The sequence below is a fragment of the Hyperolius riggenbachi genome, chromosome 6 (assembly GCF_040937935.1).
Source record: "Hyperolius riggenbachi isolate aHypRig1 chromosome 6, aHypRig1.pri, whole genome shotgun sequence".
Lineage (NCBI taxonomy): Eukaryota > Metazoa > Chordata > Amphibia > Anura > Hyperoliidae > Hyperolius > Hyperolius riggenbachi.
Genome location: NC_090651.1, coordinates 70,636,810 through 70,657,286, shown reverse-complemented (window position 1 = coordinate 70,657,286; position 20,477 = coordinate 70,636,810). Strand labels below are relative to the sequence as shown.

Here is a 20,477-nt window from a genome sequence, read left to right as displayed (position 1 = left end):
GGGTCCTTGGCATCAATTTGTATTTTCCCATGAAATGAAACAAATCTGATTCACTGTTTGTGGCTCTGTCCCCTTTTCTGAATTTGATCCCCAGTGACCCAATGACCAACTGTACCAGGTCTGAGGCTTGTGCCATTAACAGTGCAAGAATGGCAGCAATTGTAATATTCTCCTTGAAAAGCGACATGTGATTTTTGATTGGCATTTTTAGGTTCCACCCACTTTTCTGAACATTAATCCCAGTCACCCAGTAAGCAGCTATGCTAAGTTTGAGAACCCTTCCATTAACAGTGAAGAAGGGCTGCAGTTTACAATTTCCCAGAAAAATCTGTTTTAACTCCACCCACTTTTTGTAACCTGGACACACAGTCACTACACAATGACCAAGTTTGTGAGCTTTTGGGTTCCTGGCATCAAAATTGTGGTAATGGAAGCAGTTTATCCAGCAAAGAAATCTGGCAGTTTTTGGCTCCGCCCCTTTACTGAATTTGAACCCCAGACACTTAACGACCGACTGTAGCAGGTTTGAGGCCTCTGCCATTAACAGTGTAAGAATGGCTGCAGTTGCAATATTCCCCTTGAAAATCAAAAGGTGAATTTTGATTGGCTGCTGTAGGCTCCACCCACTTTCCTGAATATTAGTCCCCGTCACCCAGTGGCCAACTGTGTCACGTTTGAGAACCCTGCCAATAACAGAATGGCTGAAATCAATCTAACAAATCTGATTGGCTGTTTGTGGCTCTATCCCTTTAGTGAATTTGGACCCCAGTCACCCAATGACTGACTGTATCAGGTTTGAGGCCTCTGCCATCAACAGTGTAAGAATGGTAGCAATGTGAATAGTCCCCTTGAAAATCAATAGGTAAATTTTGATTGGCTGTTTTAGGCTCCACCCACATTTCTGAATATTCATCCCAGTCTCCCAGTGGCCAATTGTGTAAAGTTTGGGAACCCTGCCATGTTAAAAATGTAGTTGTTGGCACCGACCACTTTTTCTAACCTTGACATACAGTCACTCAATTATCAAGTTTATCAGCTTTGGGGTCCTTGGTATCAATACTTTGTATATTCCCATTGAAAAATAAACTAATCTTATTGGCTGTTTGTGGCTCCGCCACCTTTCTGAGTTTGGGCCCTAGTCACCCAGTGACTGACTGTACCAGGTTTGATGCATCTGCCTTTAACAGTATAAGGGCCTGTACACACTGCTGCGCTTTTAAAATCGCATGCGATTTTTAAATCGCAAGCCTTCATGAGAATAGGAAAAGCGCATCGCACCAGTGTGTACAGGTCTCCACAATTTTCATTATTTTTCAAAAGACCTTGCGATTAAAAAGCGAATGCGATTTGAAAAGCGCAGCGCAAGAGCAGCAGTGTGTACAGGCCCTAAGAGAATGATAGCAGCTTAAACATTCCCTTTGAAAATTGAAAGGTGAATTTTTATTGGCTGTTGTGGGCTCCACCCACCTATCAAAATCTTAATCTCAGTTACCCAATGACCAACTGTGCAAAGTTTGAGAACCCTGCCATTAACAATGTAAGAATGGCTGCAGTTTATATTTTCCCAGTAAAAGCTGTTTTTGGCTCCGCCTACTTTTTGTGACCTTGACACACAGTCACTCAATGACCACATTTGTGAGCTTTCAGGTTCCTGGCATCAAAAATGTGTGATTTGAAGCAGTTTATCCACCAAGGAAATCTGATTGGCTGTATGTGGCCCCACCCCTTTAGTGAATTTGGACCCCAGTCACCCAATGACGACTGTAGCAAGTTTGAAGCCTCTGCCATTAACAGTGTAAGAATGGCAGCAGTTTAAATATTCCCCTTGAAAATCAATAAGTGAATTTTGATTGGCTGTTGTAAGCTCCGCCCATTTTCTTGAATCTTAATCACATTCACCCAGTGACCAACTGTGGCAAGTTTGAGAACCCTGCGATTAACATTCTAAGAATGGCTGCAGTTTACATTTTCCCATTTAAAATGAACGGCTGAAATTTGATTGGCTGTTTTATGCTCCGCCCACTTAACCTCGGTCACCAAGTGACCACCTGTGCCAAGTGTGGGGACTGTGGCTTGATTACTGTGAGAATGGCAGCCTTTTACATTTTTTCCATTGACTTGAATGGGTGAAATCTGATTTGCTGTTTGTAGCTCCGCCCAGGTGTGCAGGGGGGCCGCGAGACCCCCAGAACCTATCATCCCAGGTAGTAAGGGATCTGTGTACCAAGTTTCGTTCAAATCGGTCAAGCCGTTTTCGAGTGATCGCGGCACATACACACATACATACATACATACATACATCCGATTTTATATATATAGATACACACACACAGTACAGATCAAAAGTTTGTACACCTTCTCATTCAAAGAGTTTTCTTTATTTTCATGACTATGAGCATTGTAGATTCACACTAAAGGCATCCAAACTATGAATTAACACATGTGGAAGTATAGCTTCAAGAGGTAGTCATCGGAAATGGTCTTCCAAGAGTCTTGAAGGAGTTCCGAGAGATGCATAGCACTTGTTGGCCCTTTTGCCTTCACTGTGCGGTCCAGCTCACCCCAAACCTTCTCGATTGGGTTCAGGTCTGGTGACTGTGGAGGCCAGGTCATCTGGCGCAGCACCCCATCACTCTCCTTCCTGGTCAAATAGCCCTTACACAGCCTGGAGGTGTGTTTGGGGTCATTGTCCTGAAAAAAAAAATGATGGTCCAACTAAACGCAAACTGGATGGAATAGCATGCCGCTGCAAGCTGCTGTGGTAGCCATGCTGGTTCAGTATGCCTTCAATTTTGAATAAATCCCCAACAGTGTCACCAGCAAAGCACCCCCACACCATCACACCTCCTCCTCCATGCTTCACGGTCGGAACCAGGCATGTAGAGACCATCCGTTCACCTTTTCTTGCGTCGCACAAAGACACGGTGGTTGGAACCAAAAATCTCAAATTTGGACTCATCAGACCAAAGCACAGACTTTCACTTGTCTAATGTCCATTCCTTGTGTTCTTTAGCCCAAACAAGTCTCTTCTGCTTGTTGCCTGTTCTTAGCAGTGGTTTCCTAGCAGATATTCTACCATGAAGGCCTGATTCACACAGTCTCCTCTTAACAGTTGTTCTAGAGATGTGTCTGCTGCTAGAACTCTGTGTGGCATTGACCTGGTCTCTAATCTGAGCTGCTGTTAACCTGCAATTTTTGAGGCTGGTGACTCAGATGAACTTATCCTCCGCAGCAGAGGTGACTCTTGGTCTTCCTTGCCTGGGGCGGTCCACATGTGAGCCAGATTCTTTGTAGCATTTGATGGTTTTTGAGACTGCACTTGGGGACACTTTCAAAGTTTTCCCAATTTTTCGGAATAATGGCCACTCATTTTTCTTTACTTAGCTGCTTTTTTCTTGCCATAATACAAACTCTAACAGTCTATTCAGTAGGACTATCAGCTGTGTATCCACCTGACTTCTCCACAACGCAACTGATGGTCCCAACCCCATTTAGAAGGCAAGAAATCCCACTTACTAAACCTGACAGGGCACACCTGTGAAGTGAAAACCATTTCAGGTGACTACCTCCTGAGAGCTCATCAAGAGAATGCCAAAAGTGTGCAAAGCAGTAATAAAAAGGTGGCTACTTTGAAGAACCTACAATATGACATATTCTCAGTTGTTTCAAACTTTTTGGTTATGCACTATACTTCCACATGTTAATTCATAGTTTGGATGCCTTCAGTGTGAATCTACAATGTTCATAGTCATGAAAATAAAGAAAACTCTTTGAATGAGAAGGTGTGTCCAAACTTTTGGTCTGTACTGTATATATATATATATATATATATATATATATATATATATATATATTGTATGCTAGATTGGTTCTCAAGCAATATAGAACATCAAAACCAGATTAGAAGCGCGCCGGTGTCAGAGGTGTAAGCAGGGGAAGGGGACACTGTTAATAATTTCCACTATACAAATCACATACAGAGGTAATCATTACCAACACAGCACCAATGAAGTGCTAATGCTAGGTACACACTGTCAGGAACTGGCCCGCGGCACGCCTGCGTATATGGTTCCCGACTGCGGGTTTGACCAGATCAAGCGGGGAGCCACCTTATTCAAGCTAAAAACAAGGCTGGGACCTCTCAAACACTTCTCACTGCCACCACTAGCTGTTGCTAGACACGTCCACTCGGCTGTCGAGTGCTCAGCCCGCAATCCGCATTTTCATATTCGGGTCAGTTTTGAGCTTTAGGCCGAATACGGGAACGCCACGCACACACACACACAGTACAGTTGTACAGTAACACGGCACAATCAGGTACTGACTTGTAATGCAAGTTACACTGTCGTGCAGCAAAACCACTAACAGTCGTTCCGAACGATACTGTTAGCCACTCTGCTGTCGAGCGCAAAAGTGCCCCATACACACAATGCAATTACAATCTCATACGGTAGGGTTGCCCAAACGTACAATCAGGCATGGACTTATACACAGTTACACTTCAGTCTCTTCTAGGCTAAGCGTGTTAGTTTAGTACAGCAGAAGTCAAACTTATTAAGTAACGATTTAATATTCCAGGGAAAAGGTGGAACAATGCAGAAAATAATATATACAAAAAATTTACAAAAGCAAAGTAAAAATTACAATGATAAAAGTTACAAAGATAAAAGTTACAAAGATACACACAAGGCTATTTACTTACCAAAATAAACAGGGAAAAATAAACGTTACCAGCGTTGTTTGAACGTAATTGGCGGGAGAACGCCGCTTTCGACCAGTAGTCGGGCAGCCCTAGCGTCTTTTTGCTATCTCCAGAGAGCTACCAGTTGTGAAGGACCTGTGCAGGTTCTTATAGTCCACTGGGGTGCCTGAGGCACTGAATGTTCCACCCCCAAACTAATGCAATTTCCCAGACTTCAAAGCAATCCTGTGTTCGTTCAAAATCCAATTCCCCCAGGCACTATAGTCTAGTCCCTAGGTTCTCAACGTGCGGTACGCGTACCCCAGGGGGTACTTCTGATGGTTCCAGGGGGTACTCGGGCTTGATATAATTAACCGAGAATACAAATTTAGAGTTTTAGAAAATGATAAATCTTATTTAAACAACACCAAATTAGTATTTTAGTTAATTAAAAGCAATAGTAATTGCTTGGAAATGGTTTAGAACCAATTATCATGTACTACGATTAAATATATATTTGTCAAGGGGTACTTGTGATAATGATTAATATGCTAGGGGGTACTCGGTGAGTACAGGGTTTTAGAAGGGGTACATACCAATAAAATGTTGAGAAACACTGGTCTAGTCTATACATCAAAAAGATTGCATTTTGGTTACAGGTAGCAGTTTGCCTGTAATTACCTGTAAACAGACACAGACAATCACATCTGAGATTGTCTGCTATTGTTCTCCCTCAAATGGAAATGTACTACAGGAGATTCAATTAGCAGCATCCAACTTCCAGAGGAACTGACTACAAAAGCTCAAAGTACTTCCTATTGTCATACAGCAAACGCAGCTTTCCCCAAAGCCAGAATGGCTGTAGCCAACATCACATATGATACAGTCAGAAAAATGAAAGAAATATGTTCCTGTATTATCCTTAATATCATCAGCATCATAACTAGCTGCTATATTCCAGACACACACGATACAAGTTTCTGGCAGATTTACCTGCAAGATCGATTTTTTTCAACATGTCCGAACTGAATTTGATCAATTTTCTAATTGATTTCTGTTCACTTTTAAGGTAATTAATCGGAAAAAACCATTGGAAAATTGATCGAAATTCAGATTGAATTTGTTGGAAAAAAATAAATCTGTCAGGTAAATCTGCCCGAAAATTGTATTGTGTGTACCTAGCACAATACAGGAGGTCCTCTGCTTGGCCCTCATGGTCCAGGTGTCCTGGTGTGGTCACAACTGCTGTATCCCCTATTGCTATTCCACTGCTTGTTAAAGTAGCTCTGTGATGATATGAACAGAAATTTACACTTCAGGAGCAAACAAAGTAATGCTTTTCTGCAGCATTTTGCTGCAAAGTGAAAATACATGTAATGATTTTCAAGGGGGGCACTGCATTTTCAGGAGGCATCTGTCATTCTGCATAGTGTTAGACACAACCTGAACTACTTTTCCGCACTTATTGAAATCGCTGGCTACTGTAAAACAACCACGTGCATTAAAACGCACATATAATGTAGTAAAAACACTTGTGGGGAATCATCTTCATTTCCCGCTGGCACAAGTGTGATTGCTTCATAAAGGCCCGTATACGACTGAGATTGCCATTAGCTAAAATTATAATTTTTACATCATCTTCTGCTGCCATCCCACCTTACACTCAGAGTACAGTACAGCCATGCATGACTATCTGCAAATTACTGGGCTGTATGAATGCATGTCTGTAAGAAAACTGCAGAGCTGTCTGTAATAGGATTTACCATAAGGCATCGTAGGAACGTGCCTACAGGCACCTGACAATGGAAAGGCAGAGTCCCGAGCTGAGCGTAAATGAGTTTACTCACCCAGCTATTCCGTTGACGAGATCTCCCTTCAATTGGGGGCACCACTAGCTACGTAAAGGGAACCTTAACTCAGAGGGATATAGATGTTTCCTTTTAAACAATATCAGATGCTTGTCAGTCCTGCTGATCTTTTTGGCTGCATTAATGGCTGAATCACACACCTGAAACAAGCATGTAGCTAATCCAGTCTGACTTCAGTCAGAGCACCTGATCTGCATTCTTGTTGAAAGGCTGTGGCTCAAAGTATTAGAGACACAGGATCAGCAGGAGAGTCAGGCAACTGGTATTATTTTAAAAGGAAAAATCCATATCCTTCTCAGTTTAGGTTCCCTTTAATACTGAGGGTACCTCTGGCTACCTAATGCTAAGGGACACCTGTAGGGGCAAGGGAAGTAAGGGAGAAGTGACAGCTGGGCCAGCTAGTACACTTGCGGTGTGATTTGGTGGGGGTTTTTTGGTTCATGGAGGGTAAAGTATAAGGTACCAGGATATCTGTGCCTATAGGATTCAGTGATATAAATCCAGACCTGGTCTGTATGCATGTTTGTATGGGTATAACTCTGCACCATCATAACTTGTATGCCCCCGGGATGACTAATCATTTCTAGAGTAGACAGTGATGACATGCAATCCACATCCAAAAATTGTATATATTGTATTAAGCATGCCCTGGTAGTTTGGGAATTCACAGTGTTATTCCAAGTCTTGGACTTTCCAGCAAATAGTTAGGCTGTGCTGCATTTTTTTCATCAATACGAAGGAGGCACTCCATTGACTTTTAACCTTGCGTTTATCAAATCTCAGCAATACACGACATGTTTCAGGATAATCTCCTTCATCAGGTGACGAAGGGAATAACCCCGAAACATGTCGTGTATTGTTGAGATTTGATAAACGCAAGTTTAACCTTCCTGGCGGTAACCCCGAACGTAGTTCGAGGTAAGCCACGCAGGAGGTTTTCTCAGGCCCTGCTGGGCCGATTTGCACAATTTTTCTTTTGCTGCACACAGCTAGCACTTTGCTAGCTGCGTGAGCACACCGATCGCCGCCGCCCCGTGCCAATTCGCCGCTATCTGCCGTGCCGCGCCACCCCCCCTAGACCCCTTGCGCAGCCTGGCCTATCAGCGCCAGGCAGCGCTAAGGGGTGGATCGGGACTCCCGATGACGTCACGACGTCCATGACATCATCCCGCCCCGTCGCCATGGCGATGGGGGAAGCCCTCCAGGAAATCCCGTTTATTGAACGTGATTTCCGATCGACAATGGCCGGAGGCGATCAAAGAGGGTAGGGGGATGCTGCTGCACAGCGGCTATCATGTAGCGAGCCCTAGGCTCACTACATGATTTTAAAAAAAAATTACAAAAAAACGGCTGCGCTGCCGTTTTTTAATAGACCGCCAGGGAGGTTAAAAGCCAATGGAGTGCCTCCTTCATATCGATCAATTGTACTTGTGTGTGGAGTGGTGACCCACAGAAGGATTGAGCACCGGCTAGTTAAGCCTGGTCAGTCTTAACTATACAGGGGCTCACTGCAGTTTGTCTGTTCATGCTGTATTTTTACAAGTTCGCCTTTAAAGGATGTTTTCCCTGTATGGACCAGAGCAGTACTGCAGTGAGCATGATCTCTGCGCATTGGGAAACACTAGCTGCGGAGGTGGTATGTTCAAATTGATTGTTTCATTTGATGCAATATATCTAGTTTTTATGATTGGTTTGTTGATCACCATTTGGAGACACGAAGAAGAACAGGCAGATCAGATAACTATATCTTTACAGGAGAAGAGGATCTGTAGACTATATGTTTTTAGGCTGAATATCCGCTTTAATTATATATCTGACCTGGGTAAAAAAAAAGTGCTAATTTAAGTGATAAACAACTGGAATTCACTGAGAGCTTAAAATCAATTTTAGGTTTACCTACTTTGGAAAGATGGCAGACATCATCGCCGAGGCGTAGCCTGGTTTGCAGACACCTTCGGAGAAGTTAGCGTACCTTGATGCAAGCTCTGCTTGTCTGTGGGGAATAAGGAGAAACTCAGCTCATTTGTGCAGTATTCTTGTATTTCTTCATTCAGTATTCATTCTAATCAAACACTATTACAATAATTACATATAAACACAGCGATCTCCTGCTACAGACTCAAACTTAAGCCTGGTACACACATCCAATTTGTGATTTGGCCAATTTTACCACATCCATGTAGTATGACGGTCAAGAGATTTACAATACTAGGAACACATTGTGAAGGTAATAATAATAATACCTACTCCTACCTATTGCCTGATGAAGCTGGGTCATACCTGCGAAACGCGTTGCATTTTCCCCTGGAGTATGTAAATAAATTTGTTCTGCTAAACTTTGTTGGAATATCTTGTGTCTGTTTGGAGGAGGTAAGTCCACCACTGCCTCCACAAATTTTAAACTTTTTAGACATTTTATTCTTCTGGCGCCTCTGTATCCCTGTTACATTGTGAAGGTAAGCTCCTATACTACATGGAGGTGGTAAAATCGGCCAGTCAAAATTGGATGTGTACTAGGCTTTACATTTTACACAGTCTTAGGGCCCTTTCACACTGGGGCACGGTGCGTCAAATTGAAGCACTGCTTCCGTAGCCTAATGAGTCTATGGGGAAGTTTATACTTCCCACGTTGCGGTATGCTGCGCCGGAAGTGCCATATTTACACTAGCGCATACCGACATTACCATGCGGCGATCTGCAGCGACCTGGAAGTCATGTTAGTCTATGGCGACGCAAGGTTCTTTAACCACATTGACGTTGTGGAGCGCATGCGCTGAAGTGTATTTTTACAATACGCTTCTGCGCACTTCCGCATACCTGAAGCAGGAAGTGACCGCAGGCACGAGTCACTTCCTGCTTGGCCGAATGCCAGACAGAAAATACTGTGTACTAACACGGTATTCCCTGAAGGCCTTTTTTGGTGTTGCGGTGCGTTGGGTGTACCGCATCGCTGATGCCAATTTGCAGTGTGAAACCAGCCTCAAGCTACAGCACATACACAGATTCCATAAGTGCGAATTTTAGATTTTCAAAGGATCTCGATATTAAGAGGATTTCTTTATAGACTATCACTGCAGCTGACTTTAGTTTTCAATTGTGATATTGCTGTTTACCTTTTTATGATCTTTTGATGTTACATCGTGGTACAATAAGTGCTACACCTAATATATAACAAACATAATTCTATGACCCATTTTCACACTTCCAGACTTTTCATTATAAGGGCATTATGAACTTAGTTACTCAACTGTTATATTAAATGCAGCTTTTCCAAATTCCATTTAGAAAAGTGAGTCACTTGACTGTGTGTTGACTTATCTCCCCACCAATGTTCAGCGCACCAAACAACCACCCCCAGCGCTGTGCACTCCCGTTCAGGGGCATACCAATAGCCCCAATGCTCTTCAACGTCCCTACTTTGGCTGTAGGTGATCTTGTCCCATCCCTGTTGATATGTATTTGTATTGATATGTATTGTATTGATATGTATTATGGTCGGCTGGGGGGTGGATTTAGCATGGCCATCCACAGGAAACATTAAGTATTTTCATCATTTTTTCACAGCAGAAAATAGTTTATCTTTATAGACTAAGATAAAATCTCAAGGTCTTATAAATGGAGCTGGAAAGGTTGCTCTGCCAAGAATGTCCACGGCCCTACACTATGTGATTGATGAAGTCTTTAGAAAAATTGATGCAGCTGTGAAAATGTACCGGTAATCAATTTAAGTCACACAACTGCCTTCCTGAGAAGACGGAGTCCCGTACAGTCCCGTATTTACATATGAAAGAACAATAGCGTGCCTTCTTTGCCGTGGGATGATTTCTCGTGAAATATGAAGTTATTTTTCCACTTGTGTGGCTGCTGTAAAACCTGCTCCAGGCTCCCACAGACTAATTTCATTTAAATATTGTCAGAGCCTGAACTGGTCTTAAACTATTTACATCTGTTCAGTGTGATACATCAGACATGGGGAGTCAGGCCAGTTCTCACATCTGCACGAAGCCTTCTTGTAAATTCACCTTCCTCTGTTCCTACCTGGTGCACTAATGAAACAAGCATGCACTCAGCAGCAATCATACAAGAGTGAATTTATACAGTTCCAAAAGTGACCGAAAAATGTATACGATGGCTCAGATTCCGGGAGTTCTCTTCCGGAGATCACTGAAGAACACACAAGATAATTTGTTTTCATTATAAACATATAAACACCTGAACTAGTTCAGTGCTCTACCTGTACCTCCACCTGGTAATGGTGTACTTTAACCACTTCCAGACCGGCAGTCGATGCCCCCTTAAAGGACTCACGAGGTGACAAAAACATATAATTTTACTTACCTGGGGATTCTTCCAGCCCCTAGAAGTCATTTGGGTCCTTCACAGCATCTGATCTTCAGATGCTGCCAGCGGGGAAGGGAGAAGATCAGAGATGCCTCGAGGGACCCAAAGGAATTCTAGGGGCTGGAAGAAGCCCAAAGCAAGTAAAACTACAATTTGTTGTCACCACGTCAGTCCTTTAAGGACCAGACTTATTTTTTCCCCCAAAAATAGAATCTGTGATTGACAGGTCCGTGGAGTATGAGTAGCTGAAATGTACACCCTGGCAGGAATAACAGCTCCCAAATTACTGACGTTTTCAGGAGGTTAAAGTGTACTATCTAGTCAGCATGCACCTGCTCTATTGGATGATAATAATATAATCTGCACTGTTTATGCATGTATGTATATAACTGCAGTGTATGATGATTCTACTATATATAGTAGGTATGAACTGTCAGTGTGTCCTTACAGACTATAATATACTCTCACTTAAACACAGTTTCTGATAAAGTTATCAATACACAATTTTATACTTACATAGAATGGGAAAACTTAGTTTTTACTTAGTACATATTAAAAGAGTACAAAAAATAAAAAACAGTAGGCCTGTTGGCCTGCAAAGATAGCCGTGAGGCTATAATGCCGTTTTTTTTGCCATTTGTATGACATTTGAGCTGTATTATATTGTATAGCACTGTATGCACCTGTGCACTTTGATTTCCCCTGACGAAGCCATCATTTTTAAGGAGGGGGTAAAACATGTTGAATTGTGGTGGGAAGATGTGTTAGTAATAGCAAATAATTCAAACTGGCTCAGAGGGCAGACTCTAGTTGGATACAAATTGATACAGACACCTGTTTAGCCTGCAAACTATAATTGTCTCTCCCAGCTGCTTCAAAATGTATCTTTATCTCTGAAGGCCTACTATTTCTACCATTTATTATTTTTGTACTCTTTTAATATGCATTAAGTAAAAGCTAAGCTTTAACGTTCTATGGACCACCTATGAACTTTCAACTGTTGCCTGATCCCAGCAGTGACAATCCCTGAATCCCTGTTAGTAGTTGTAGACAAGAGAACAAAACAGGTTTCTATAGGAAAGATCCATCAAATCTGAGTGAGGAAAAGAGATCACCATACAGGGTAATAGGGAGAACCCTTAAACAGAGGAAATAAAACTACCAAAAGGCAGATCCCTCATCTCCTACTGGCTGTCTAGCTGGTATGACCATCCACATTCCTAATAGATCTCTGAGTAGATACAGAACATTTCATGCATTTGTGGTTTTATCACAATACATCCACTATTTAAAGGAGGGAATGAGAAACATGCAGAATAAAGATATGCATCTAGATTATCTCCAGACACTGCAGTCTTCATCCATCTTCTAATGTAATCACAGCATTACATAACAATTTCATCAAGAAGTATTTTACTGCATGATCAGCATTGCTAAACCATAAGATAACGGTCACTTGAATCCTAAAGACTGTCACTCAAAACATTAACCGACTAGTTGACCTAAGCCCGTTTAAAAAAATAAGCTCTAGGTCTCTTCACACCGCCACCGCTGCCAGTCAGTGCGCAAGTCCACCCGCCCGCCGCCTGCGCGATCATGGACACACAAAGAAGCTATCAGACTGGGTCTTTGCCACTTTGCTATTTTCTTGGTTTACATTAGGGCGTCAAACACATCAAATCACTAACTGTCCCTTAGCAGGATTCTGAGTGTCCACCCTCTACCTCAGTCTAGGACCACTTTTTAGTGGTAAACCAATTAAGTTACAAGTATACTTGGCTCTGCACGTGTCTTGCAATAACTAATGGGAATGCTCGGACATGGATTTAGGCTGGTAACTGATATATAGGGGAGAGCCCATGGAAAAACTTTAGGCTAATTATCATCAGTGTGTATGTAAGTGGAATTGCTTTTAACCTTAAAAAAAGGTGGTTTTACACTATGGCTATCATTCATAAAGCAGTCCCGCATGCGGTAATGCTGAAAACAGCTGACTTTACCGACCACTTAGCAAAATGTCAATTCATAAAAGCTGTTACCTGTAATGATCGGTGTAACACAGAGTGGGTCTGATTACCGGTGAACTGCAGTATCACCGAGAATACAGAATATACCCGATTATTGGTGATCTGCAGTATCACCGATAATCAGATATATCTACTAACCTCTGGACACCTGAGATAACAAGTGAGTGTTAGATGCAACAGTATACTTTGAGTACAGCACAGAAGTATGTTCCTTCCGATGGCCTAGACTCTCCTGGGGGAGGAGCTAGGCTGAGAGTAGGAAGGACAGAGCGTGAGTGACACCCGTGAGAGGGTGTCACTAACAGGTCTGGGAACTGCCTCTAACAGTAAGGCCAGTTCTCGAGGTCGGGCAAGCCAGGTCGTTAATACAGACAGGTAACGTACAGATTCAGGAGACAGATACGGAATCCAATAAACAGGCAGGGTTTGGTAACGGAGTATCAGAATAGCAAGGTACAGAATCAGGAGGCAAATACAGAGTCCAGGAACGAGCAGAGTTTGGCAACAGGATATCAGAAATAGCAAGGTACAGAATCAGAGTTCAGAGGAATAGTCAGGCAGGCAGAAGGTCAATAACAAATAATACCGTTCAATATTCCTAATGCTAAGGTGTGAGTTCCTTGATCATCAACACCTTTGGAAACTATGCTAGAACACAGATACAGACAAGGTCTGAGTGCTACCACGTAGAGTGCTACCACCAGAGAAATGACTAGCACCCAGTATATATACTATAGCGCTCTCCAGCGCCACCCCTAAGTGCTGGACCAATGGAAAGTGGTGAAAATGTCAGCTGACCCGCTTGGTCAGCTGACTCTTCTCTGGCTGTCATATAAGCCCTGCCTCTCAGCACGCGCGCGCGTCCTTCTGAACCTGTGTGGACTAGCAGTCCCAGCCACACCAGACATGTCTTGCAATGAATCCGCTGATTCGGGCGCGGGGGCCTCCGTCCCGCTCTCTAAGCAACCGGCGGCTTCCCCGCGTTCAACCACAATGGCCGCAGTATTGCTATGCACGCAATCCGCTGCATCCAACGCGGACTCCACCGCTTTGCCCATGCGGCATGCGGCGGTTTCTTCGCGTTGTGCCGCCATTTTGGACGCGGAAACAGCCACCCCACTCTGAGCACTTGCGGCAGCTTTTCCGCGTTTCCTCACAGTACCCCCCCTCCTGAGGAGTGGACTCCGGACAGCTCCTACCAGGCTTCTCAGGATGCAACGCGTGGAACTCCCTTCTTAATTTGTCAGCATGCATGCGACATTCAGGTACCCATGATCTCTCCTCAATACCATACCCTTTCCAATGAACCAGATATTGTACTGAGTTCTGGACTATGCGTGAGTCTAAAATCTTCTCTACTTCGTACTCAGGTTGGTCATCTATCATCACAGGAGGAGGAGGAGTGGGACCCACCTGGACTGCTGGTTTAAGCAGGGACACATGAAAGGATCTCACGCCACGCATACTGGCAGGAAGATCAATGGCATAAGTAACATCGTTGATCTTTCTAGTTACTGGAAACGGACCCACATACCTGGGCCTCAACTTGGCTGAGGGCTGTTTCAAGGTCAAGTGACGTGTGGACACCCAGACTAAGTCTACTGGTTGAAAGCTCCACTCTAAGGAACGTCTTTTGTCAGCTTGACCTTTTTGACTTTGAAACGCCTTCTCCAAATTATTTTTCACGATCCACCACATGTCTTTAAATGACCTTTGCCAGGCCTCCAGAGCTGGAAACGGAGTGGAGGTGACTGGCAATGGGGAGAATTTAGGCAACTTCCCGGTCACTATCTGAAATGGACAACATCCAGAGGAAGAACTTTTCAAATTATTGTGCGCAAATTCTGCGAAGGGCAAAAACTTGACCCAATCATTTTGCGCTTCTGCAACGTAACACCTCAAAAACTGTTCCAATGATTAATTGACTCTCTCAGTCTGACCATTGGTCTGTGGGTGGTAGCCCGACGAAAATGACAGTTCCATGCCCATTTGGTGACAAAATGCCCTCCAAAACCTAGACAAAAATTAGACTCCCCGATCTGACACTATGTTTTCCGGAATGCCATGCAATCGGAAAATGTGGCTGATGAACAAATCGGTCAACTCCTGGGCCGAGGGGAGTCCTTTCAAGGGCACAAAATGGGCCATTTTACTAAAGCGGTCGACTACCACCCAAATGACCGACATGCCCTCAGACCTGGGAAGCTCACCCACAAAATCCATGGACAAGTGGGTCCACGGCTCACTCGAGGTGGGCAAGGGCTGCAACGTTCCCACAGGTGCCAGCCGGGAGGGCTTACTCTTCGCACACACCGCACACTCTCTAACATACTCCTTGCAATCTGTTGCCAGAGAAGGCCACCAAGCGCACCTGGCAACAAAATCCTGTGTTCTGGAGGCCCCAGGGTGTCCCGCATTTTTGTGTAAGTGGAACATCTGTAAAATCTGAAGACGGAATGGCAGTGGAATAAACATAACCCCTTTGGGCTTCCCCTCCGGGACGTCCTGCTGAAAGGGACCTAAAGTCTCTGTCCAATCCTCCCAAGTCTCAGTTGTTGCTAGTACCAGTTTCTGTGGGACAATGGTCTCTGGGGCGGAGGGCTGTGCTGTCTCCGGCTCAAAGCATCTGGACAGGGCATCTGCCTTAATGTTTTTGCTACCTGGAGTGTACGTAATTATAAATCTGAACCTCGAGAAGAACAATGACCATCGAGCCTGACGGGGGCTTAATCTCTTAGCTCCCTCGATGTATTCCAAATTTTTGTGATCAGTGTAAACTGTAATCGTATGTTCTGCTCCTTCCAACCAATGACGCCATTCTTCAAAGGCCAATTTGATGGCCAGGAGCTCCCTGTTGCCTATATCGTAGTTTCTCTCTGCCGGAGAGAACCTACGAGAAAAATAGGCACATGGGTGCAATCTACCCTGCAACCCTGACCGCTGGGACAGCACAGCCCCTACCCTGACCTCCGAGGCGTCCACCTCAACAATAAAGGGATAGGAGGTGTCAACGTGTCTTAGGATGGGTGCAGAGCAAAACAAATCTTTCAAAGTGGAGAACGCATGCAGAGCCTCTGGAGACCAATGGGTAGTATCTGCCCCTTTCTTAGTGAGACTGGTGAGGGGTGCAATGACAGTGGAGTACCCCTTTATGAACCTTCTATAGTAATTGGCAAAGCCTAAAAATCTCTGAAGAGATTTTAACCCCATTGGTTGAGGCCATTCCAACACAGCAGAGACTTTGGCAGGATCCATAGACAGGCCCGAGGTGGAAATTATGTACCCTAAAGAGGTGACAGATGTTACCTCGAAGATGCACTTCTCCAATTTAGCGTAAAGCATGTTTTGCCTTAGTTTGTCCAATACAAACTTGACGTGTGTCCTGTGCTCAGAGAGGTTGTTTGAGAAAATAAGTATCATCTAGGTATACTAACACGAATTTGCCCAACACCTCCCTGAATACCTCATTAATTAGTTCCTGGAAGACGGCCGGGGCGTTACACAGCCCGAAGGGCATCACTAGGTACTCGTAATGCCCGTCGGGCGTGTTAAAGGCTGTCTTCCATTCATCGCCCTTTCTAATCCGCACCAGGTTGTATGCACCCCATAAATTCAACTTTGAAAAGATCTTAGCGTCGGTAACCTGTGTAAACAAGTCATCTATCAGGGGCAAAGGGTAGCGATTCTTCACTGTGATTCTATTCAGGCCCCGGTAATCAATACATGGCCGCAGGCCTCCGTCTTTTTTCTTAACAAAAAAGAACCCTGCGCCAGCGGGCGACCGGGAAGGGCGAATGAACCCCTTGGCTAAATTTTCACGAATGTACTCCTGCATGGCCACTTTCTCTGGCCCAGATAAATTGTAAAGATGACCCCTAGGGGGCATACAACCAGATCGGAGATCGATGGGGCAATCAAACGGGCGATGTGGAGGTAACTTATCAGCAGACTTGGGACAGAACACATCGGAATACTCGAATATTGTACTGGTACACCCTCCAAATGAATCCTGGTCTGGCCCAGTGTCACCCTCCCTAAACACTGCTGAAAACAATGAGTTGACCAGCTAGTTAGCTGACCAGTAGCCCAATTGATCTGTGGAGAGTGAAGGTGCAACCATGGCATGCCAAGGATGACTGTGGAGGTCGTCATGTGTAACACAAAAAACTGCAGATTCTCCTTATGTAGCACCCCTATAGTGACTTCCACCTCTGGTGTCTGAGACAGTGGATGATTACTTTGCAGGGGGGAATCATCTACTGCCGTAACCTGAATGGGTGGTTTTACCGGGGTGAGCGGAATACCTAATTTCTTTGCAAATTCGAAATCCATAAAATTAGCTGCAGAGCCTGAATCAACAAAAGCCTCAGAAACCTCAGTTTTATCTTCCCACGTAACAGTACAAGGAAGAAGTAACCGTTTATCTTCTAGGGGTAAAAGTCGCGCGCCTAGGGTGTTACCCCCTACAACTCCTAGGCGGTAGCGTTTCCCGACTTGTTAGGACAATTACGTACTTTATGACCCCCCTCTGCGCAGTAAAGACACAGCTGCTCAGACATCCTACGTCTTCGCTCCACTTGGGATAGCTTCGACCGACCAATTTGCATTGGTTCGGGTGGAGGCGAGACGGGAGGAGGTGGAGTTACTGGAGGCACAGCGTAGGACACCATTCTTACATGACTACTACCCCGGGTCTGTTTCTGATAGCGCAGCCTGCGGTCGACTCGAATGGCCGATGAAATGGCCTCATCGACTGTTTTAGGTTCAGGCAGACTTAACATGAGATCTGGGACCTCATCTGATAGGAAACAATCTAAGAGGGCAAAGGTGTCCCACCTGGCTGAAACTGACCACCTCCTAAATTCGGCTGCGTAATCCTCGACCGGACCCTTGCCTTGACGCAAAAGCTTGAGCTTCCGCTCAGAAGTCGCAGCAAGGTCTGGGTCGTCGTAAATTACTGCCATAGCTTTAAAAAATTCATCCACTGATGTGAGGGCTAAGTCTCCGGTGGGCAAACTGTACGCCCACGTCTGAGAATCGCCTGATAACAAAGTCTTAATAAATGTGACTCTTTGGGCCACAGTTCCAGAAGATTGGGGTCTCAACTCAAAATAAGATAACACTCTACTTCTAAAATTTCGGAAGTCTGATCTGTGACCAGAAAATTTCTCAGGTACAGGCAAACGTATGTCAGAGCTAGGAGGGGATCGCACCTCATACACTGCTGTCTGGAGAGTTTGTAAAGAACCAGACAAGGCTTCAATCATAGGCTTGTGACTACCCAGCACTTGGTTGATGTTTTCCACCGAAGTGGCAAGTGCACCCAGACGGTCAGTGTGTGCGTCCATTTGCATTTTGGTCTGGCGTTCTGTAACAATCGGTGTAACACAGAGAGGGTCTGATTACCGGTGAACTGCAGTATCACCGAGAATACAGAATATACCCAATTATTGGTGATCTGCAGTATCACCAATAATCAGATATATCTACTAACCTCTGGACACCTGAGATAACAAGTGAGTGTTAGATGCAACAGTATACTTTGAGTACAGCACAGAAGTACGTTCCTTCCGATGGCCTAGACTCTCCCGGGGGAGGAGCTAGGCTGAGAGTAGGAAGGACAGAGCGTGAGTGACACCCGTGAGAGGGTGTCACTAACAGGTCTGGGAACTGCCTCTAACAGTAAGGCCAGTTCTCGAGGTCGGGCAAGCCAGGTCGTTAATACACAGACAGATAAGGTACAGATTCAGGAGACAGATACGGAATCCAATAAACAGGCAGGGTTTGGTAACGGAGTATCAGAATAGCAAGGTACAGAATCAGGAGGCAAATACAGAGTCCAGGAACGAGCAGAGTTTGGCAACAGGATATCAGAAATAGCAAGGTACAGAATCAGAGTTCAGAGGAATAGTCAGGCAGGCAGAAGGTCAATAACAAATAATACCGTTCAATATTCCTAATGCTAAGGTGTGAGTTCCTTGATCATCAACACCTTTGGAAACTATGCTAGAACACAGATACAGACAAGGTCTGAGAGCTACCACGTAGAGTGCTACCACCAGAGAAATGACCAGCACCCAGTATATATACTATAGCGCTCTCCAGCGCCACCCCTAAGTGCTGGACCAATGGAAAGTGGTGAAAATGTCAGCTGACCCGCTTGGTCAGCTGACTCTTCTTTGGCTGTCATATAAGCTCTGCCTCTCAGCGCGCGCGCACGTCCTTCTGAACCTGTGTGGACTAGCAGTCCCAGCCACACCAGACATGTCTTGCAATGTATCCGCTGATTCGGGCGCGGGGGCCTCCGTCCCGCTCTCTAAGCAAGCGGCGGCTTCCCCGCGTTCAACCACAATGGCCGCAGTATTGCTATGCACGCAATCCGCTGCATCCAACGCGGACTCCACCGCTTTGCCCATGCGGCATGCGGCGGTTTCTTCGCGTTGTGCAGCCATGTTGGACGCGGAAACAGCCGCCCCACTCTGAGCACTTGCGGCGGCTTTTCCGCGTTTCCTCACATTACCGCATGAAAATCTGACATTCCTGAGCAGTGCGGGAAATTACCACCTTGTGCGGTGATTATCTTAACACATGTCACTAAATGTCAATTCATAAAGATTAAAGCAGGCCGTATTGGGACGGAGAATACCGTTTGCTTTGAAGAGGTGATAAGTGTGCGGATAACAGCAAAGTTAATGGGGACAGATCTCCCAGGCAGCAGCGGTGAGAGCAGAACAAAAATGGCTTCCAGAATACCCCAGGCTGTGTTTGTTAACCTCTTGGGTACCTGTTTTCATATTTTTTTTTACATCAGAAAGCCTGCATGTGTAACATTTCTTGAAGTTCTTCTAAGCTGTGGCAATTAAATAGATTGTTTAGAAAGACTAATAGACAGATTCAGTGCAGATTCAGGGCAAACAGAGGCAGTTAAAATAAATGCACATCTAAAGGGAAGTTGGGGCTGCCTCTTTTATTGTAACACTGTCTCTGCAGGAGAAAATGTATCAACTCAGGCAGCTTCTCATGTTACCGCCAGCCTAGTTTGGGAAATCACCGATTTTCTATCGCAAGTGTAAACATTTTTATGAATTAGCACACAGAAGTCTAAAATACCGAATGCGGTATTTTCCCGCCTGGATTTTTTTACCGAACACACTTTTATGAATGACAGCATATGCAAGGTATTGTTCTATTGAGGTGAACAGCAGCATTTACCAGGGGCGTTCCTAGGATCCTAAGAGATCTGGGGCACTTTTGGGCACTCCAGCCGAAAGATGGATGTGGCCATGCACCGGAATGTGGGTGTGGTCATGGGTGGAGCCACATTTACATGAACTTAACAACGGTCTAAGTAGTCCTGCCTAACAAAATTTTGGATGAAGTCCTCCTCTCCATTAATACAAAACAAAAATGCAGCATATCACATAAATAGGCAGTGTCACTTAAAAATAACTAGGCAGAGTTACCTGGCTTCTGTGCTGGCTGATCTGGCTTTCTGCTGGGCAGGCTGGCCTGCTGCCAGTCCCCCCATAGCATTCCCTGACCTTCTAGTGGACCCCCTCC

General features: G+C 44.7%; 1 protein-coding gene across 7 annotated transcripts in view; it reads right to left on the bottom strand.

The window, feature by feature from the left end:
• ST3GAL3 (ST3 beta-galactoside alpha-2,3-sialyltransferase 3) overlaps positions 1 to 20,477 on the bottom strand; it is a 516,482-nt gene that overhangs the window by 185,629 nt on the left and 310,376 nt on the right. For all 7 annotated transcript variants that reach the window (XM_068239478.1, XM_068239477.1, XM_068239482.1 and 4 more), the window contains one exon: positions 8,450 to 8,542. In XM_068239478.1, the coding sequence (XP_068095579.1) occupies positions 8,450 to 8,542 (93 nt within the window). The remainder of the gene's footprint in view (positions 1 to 8,449; positions 8,543 to 20,477) is intronic.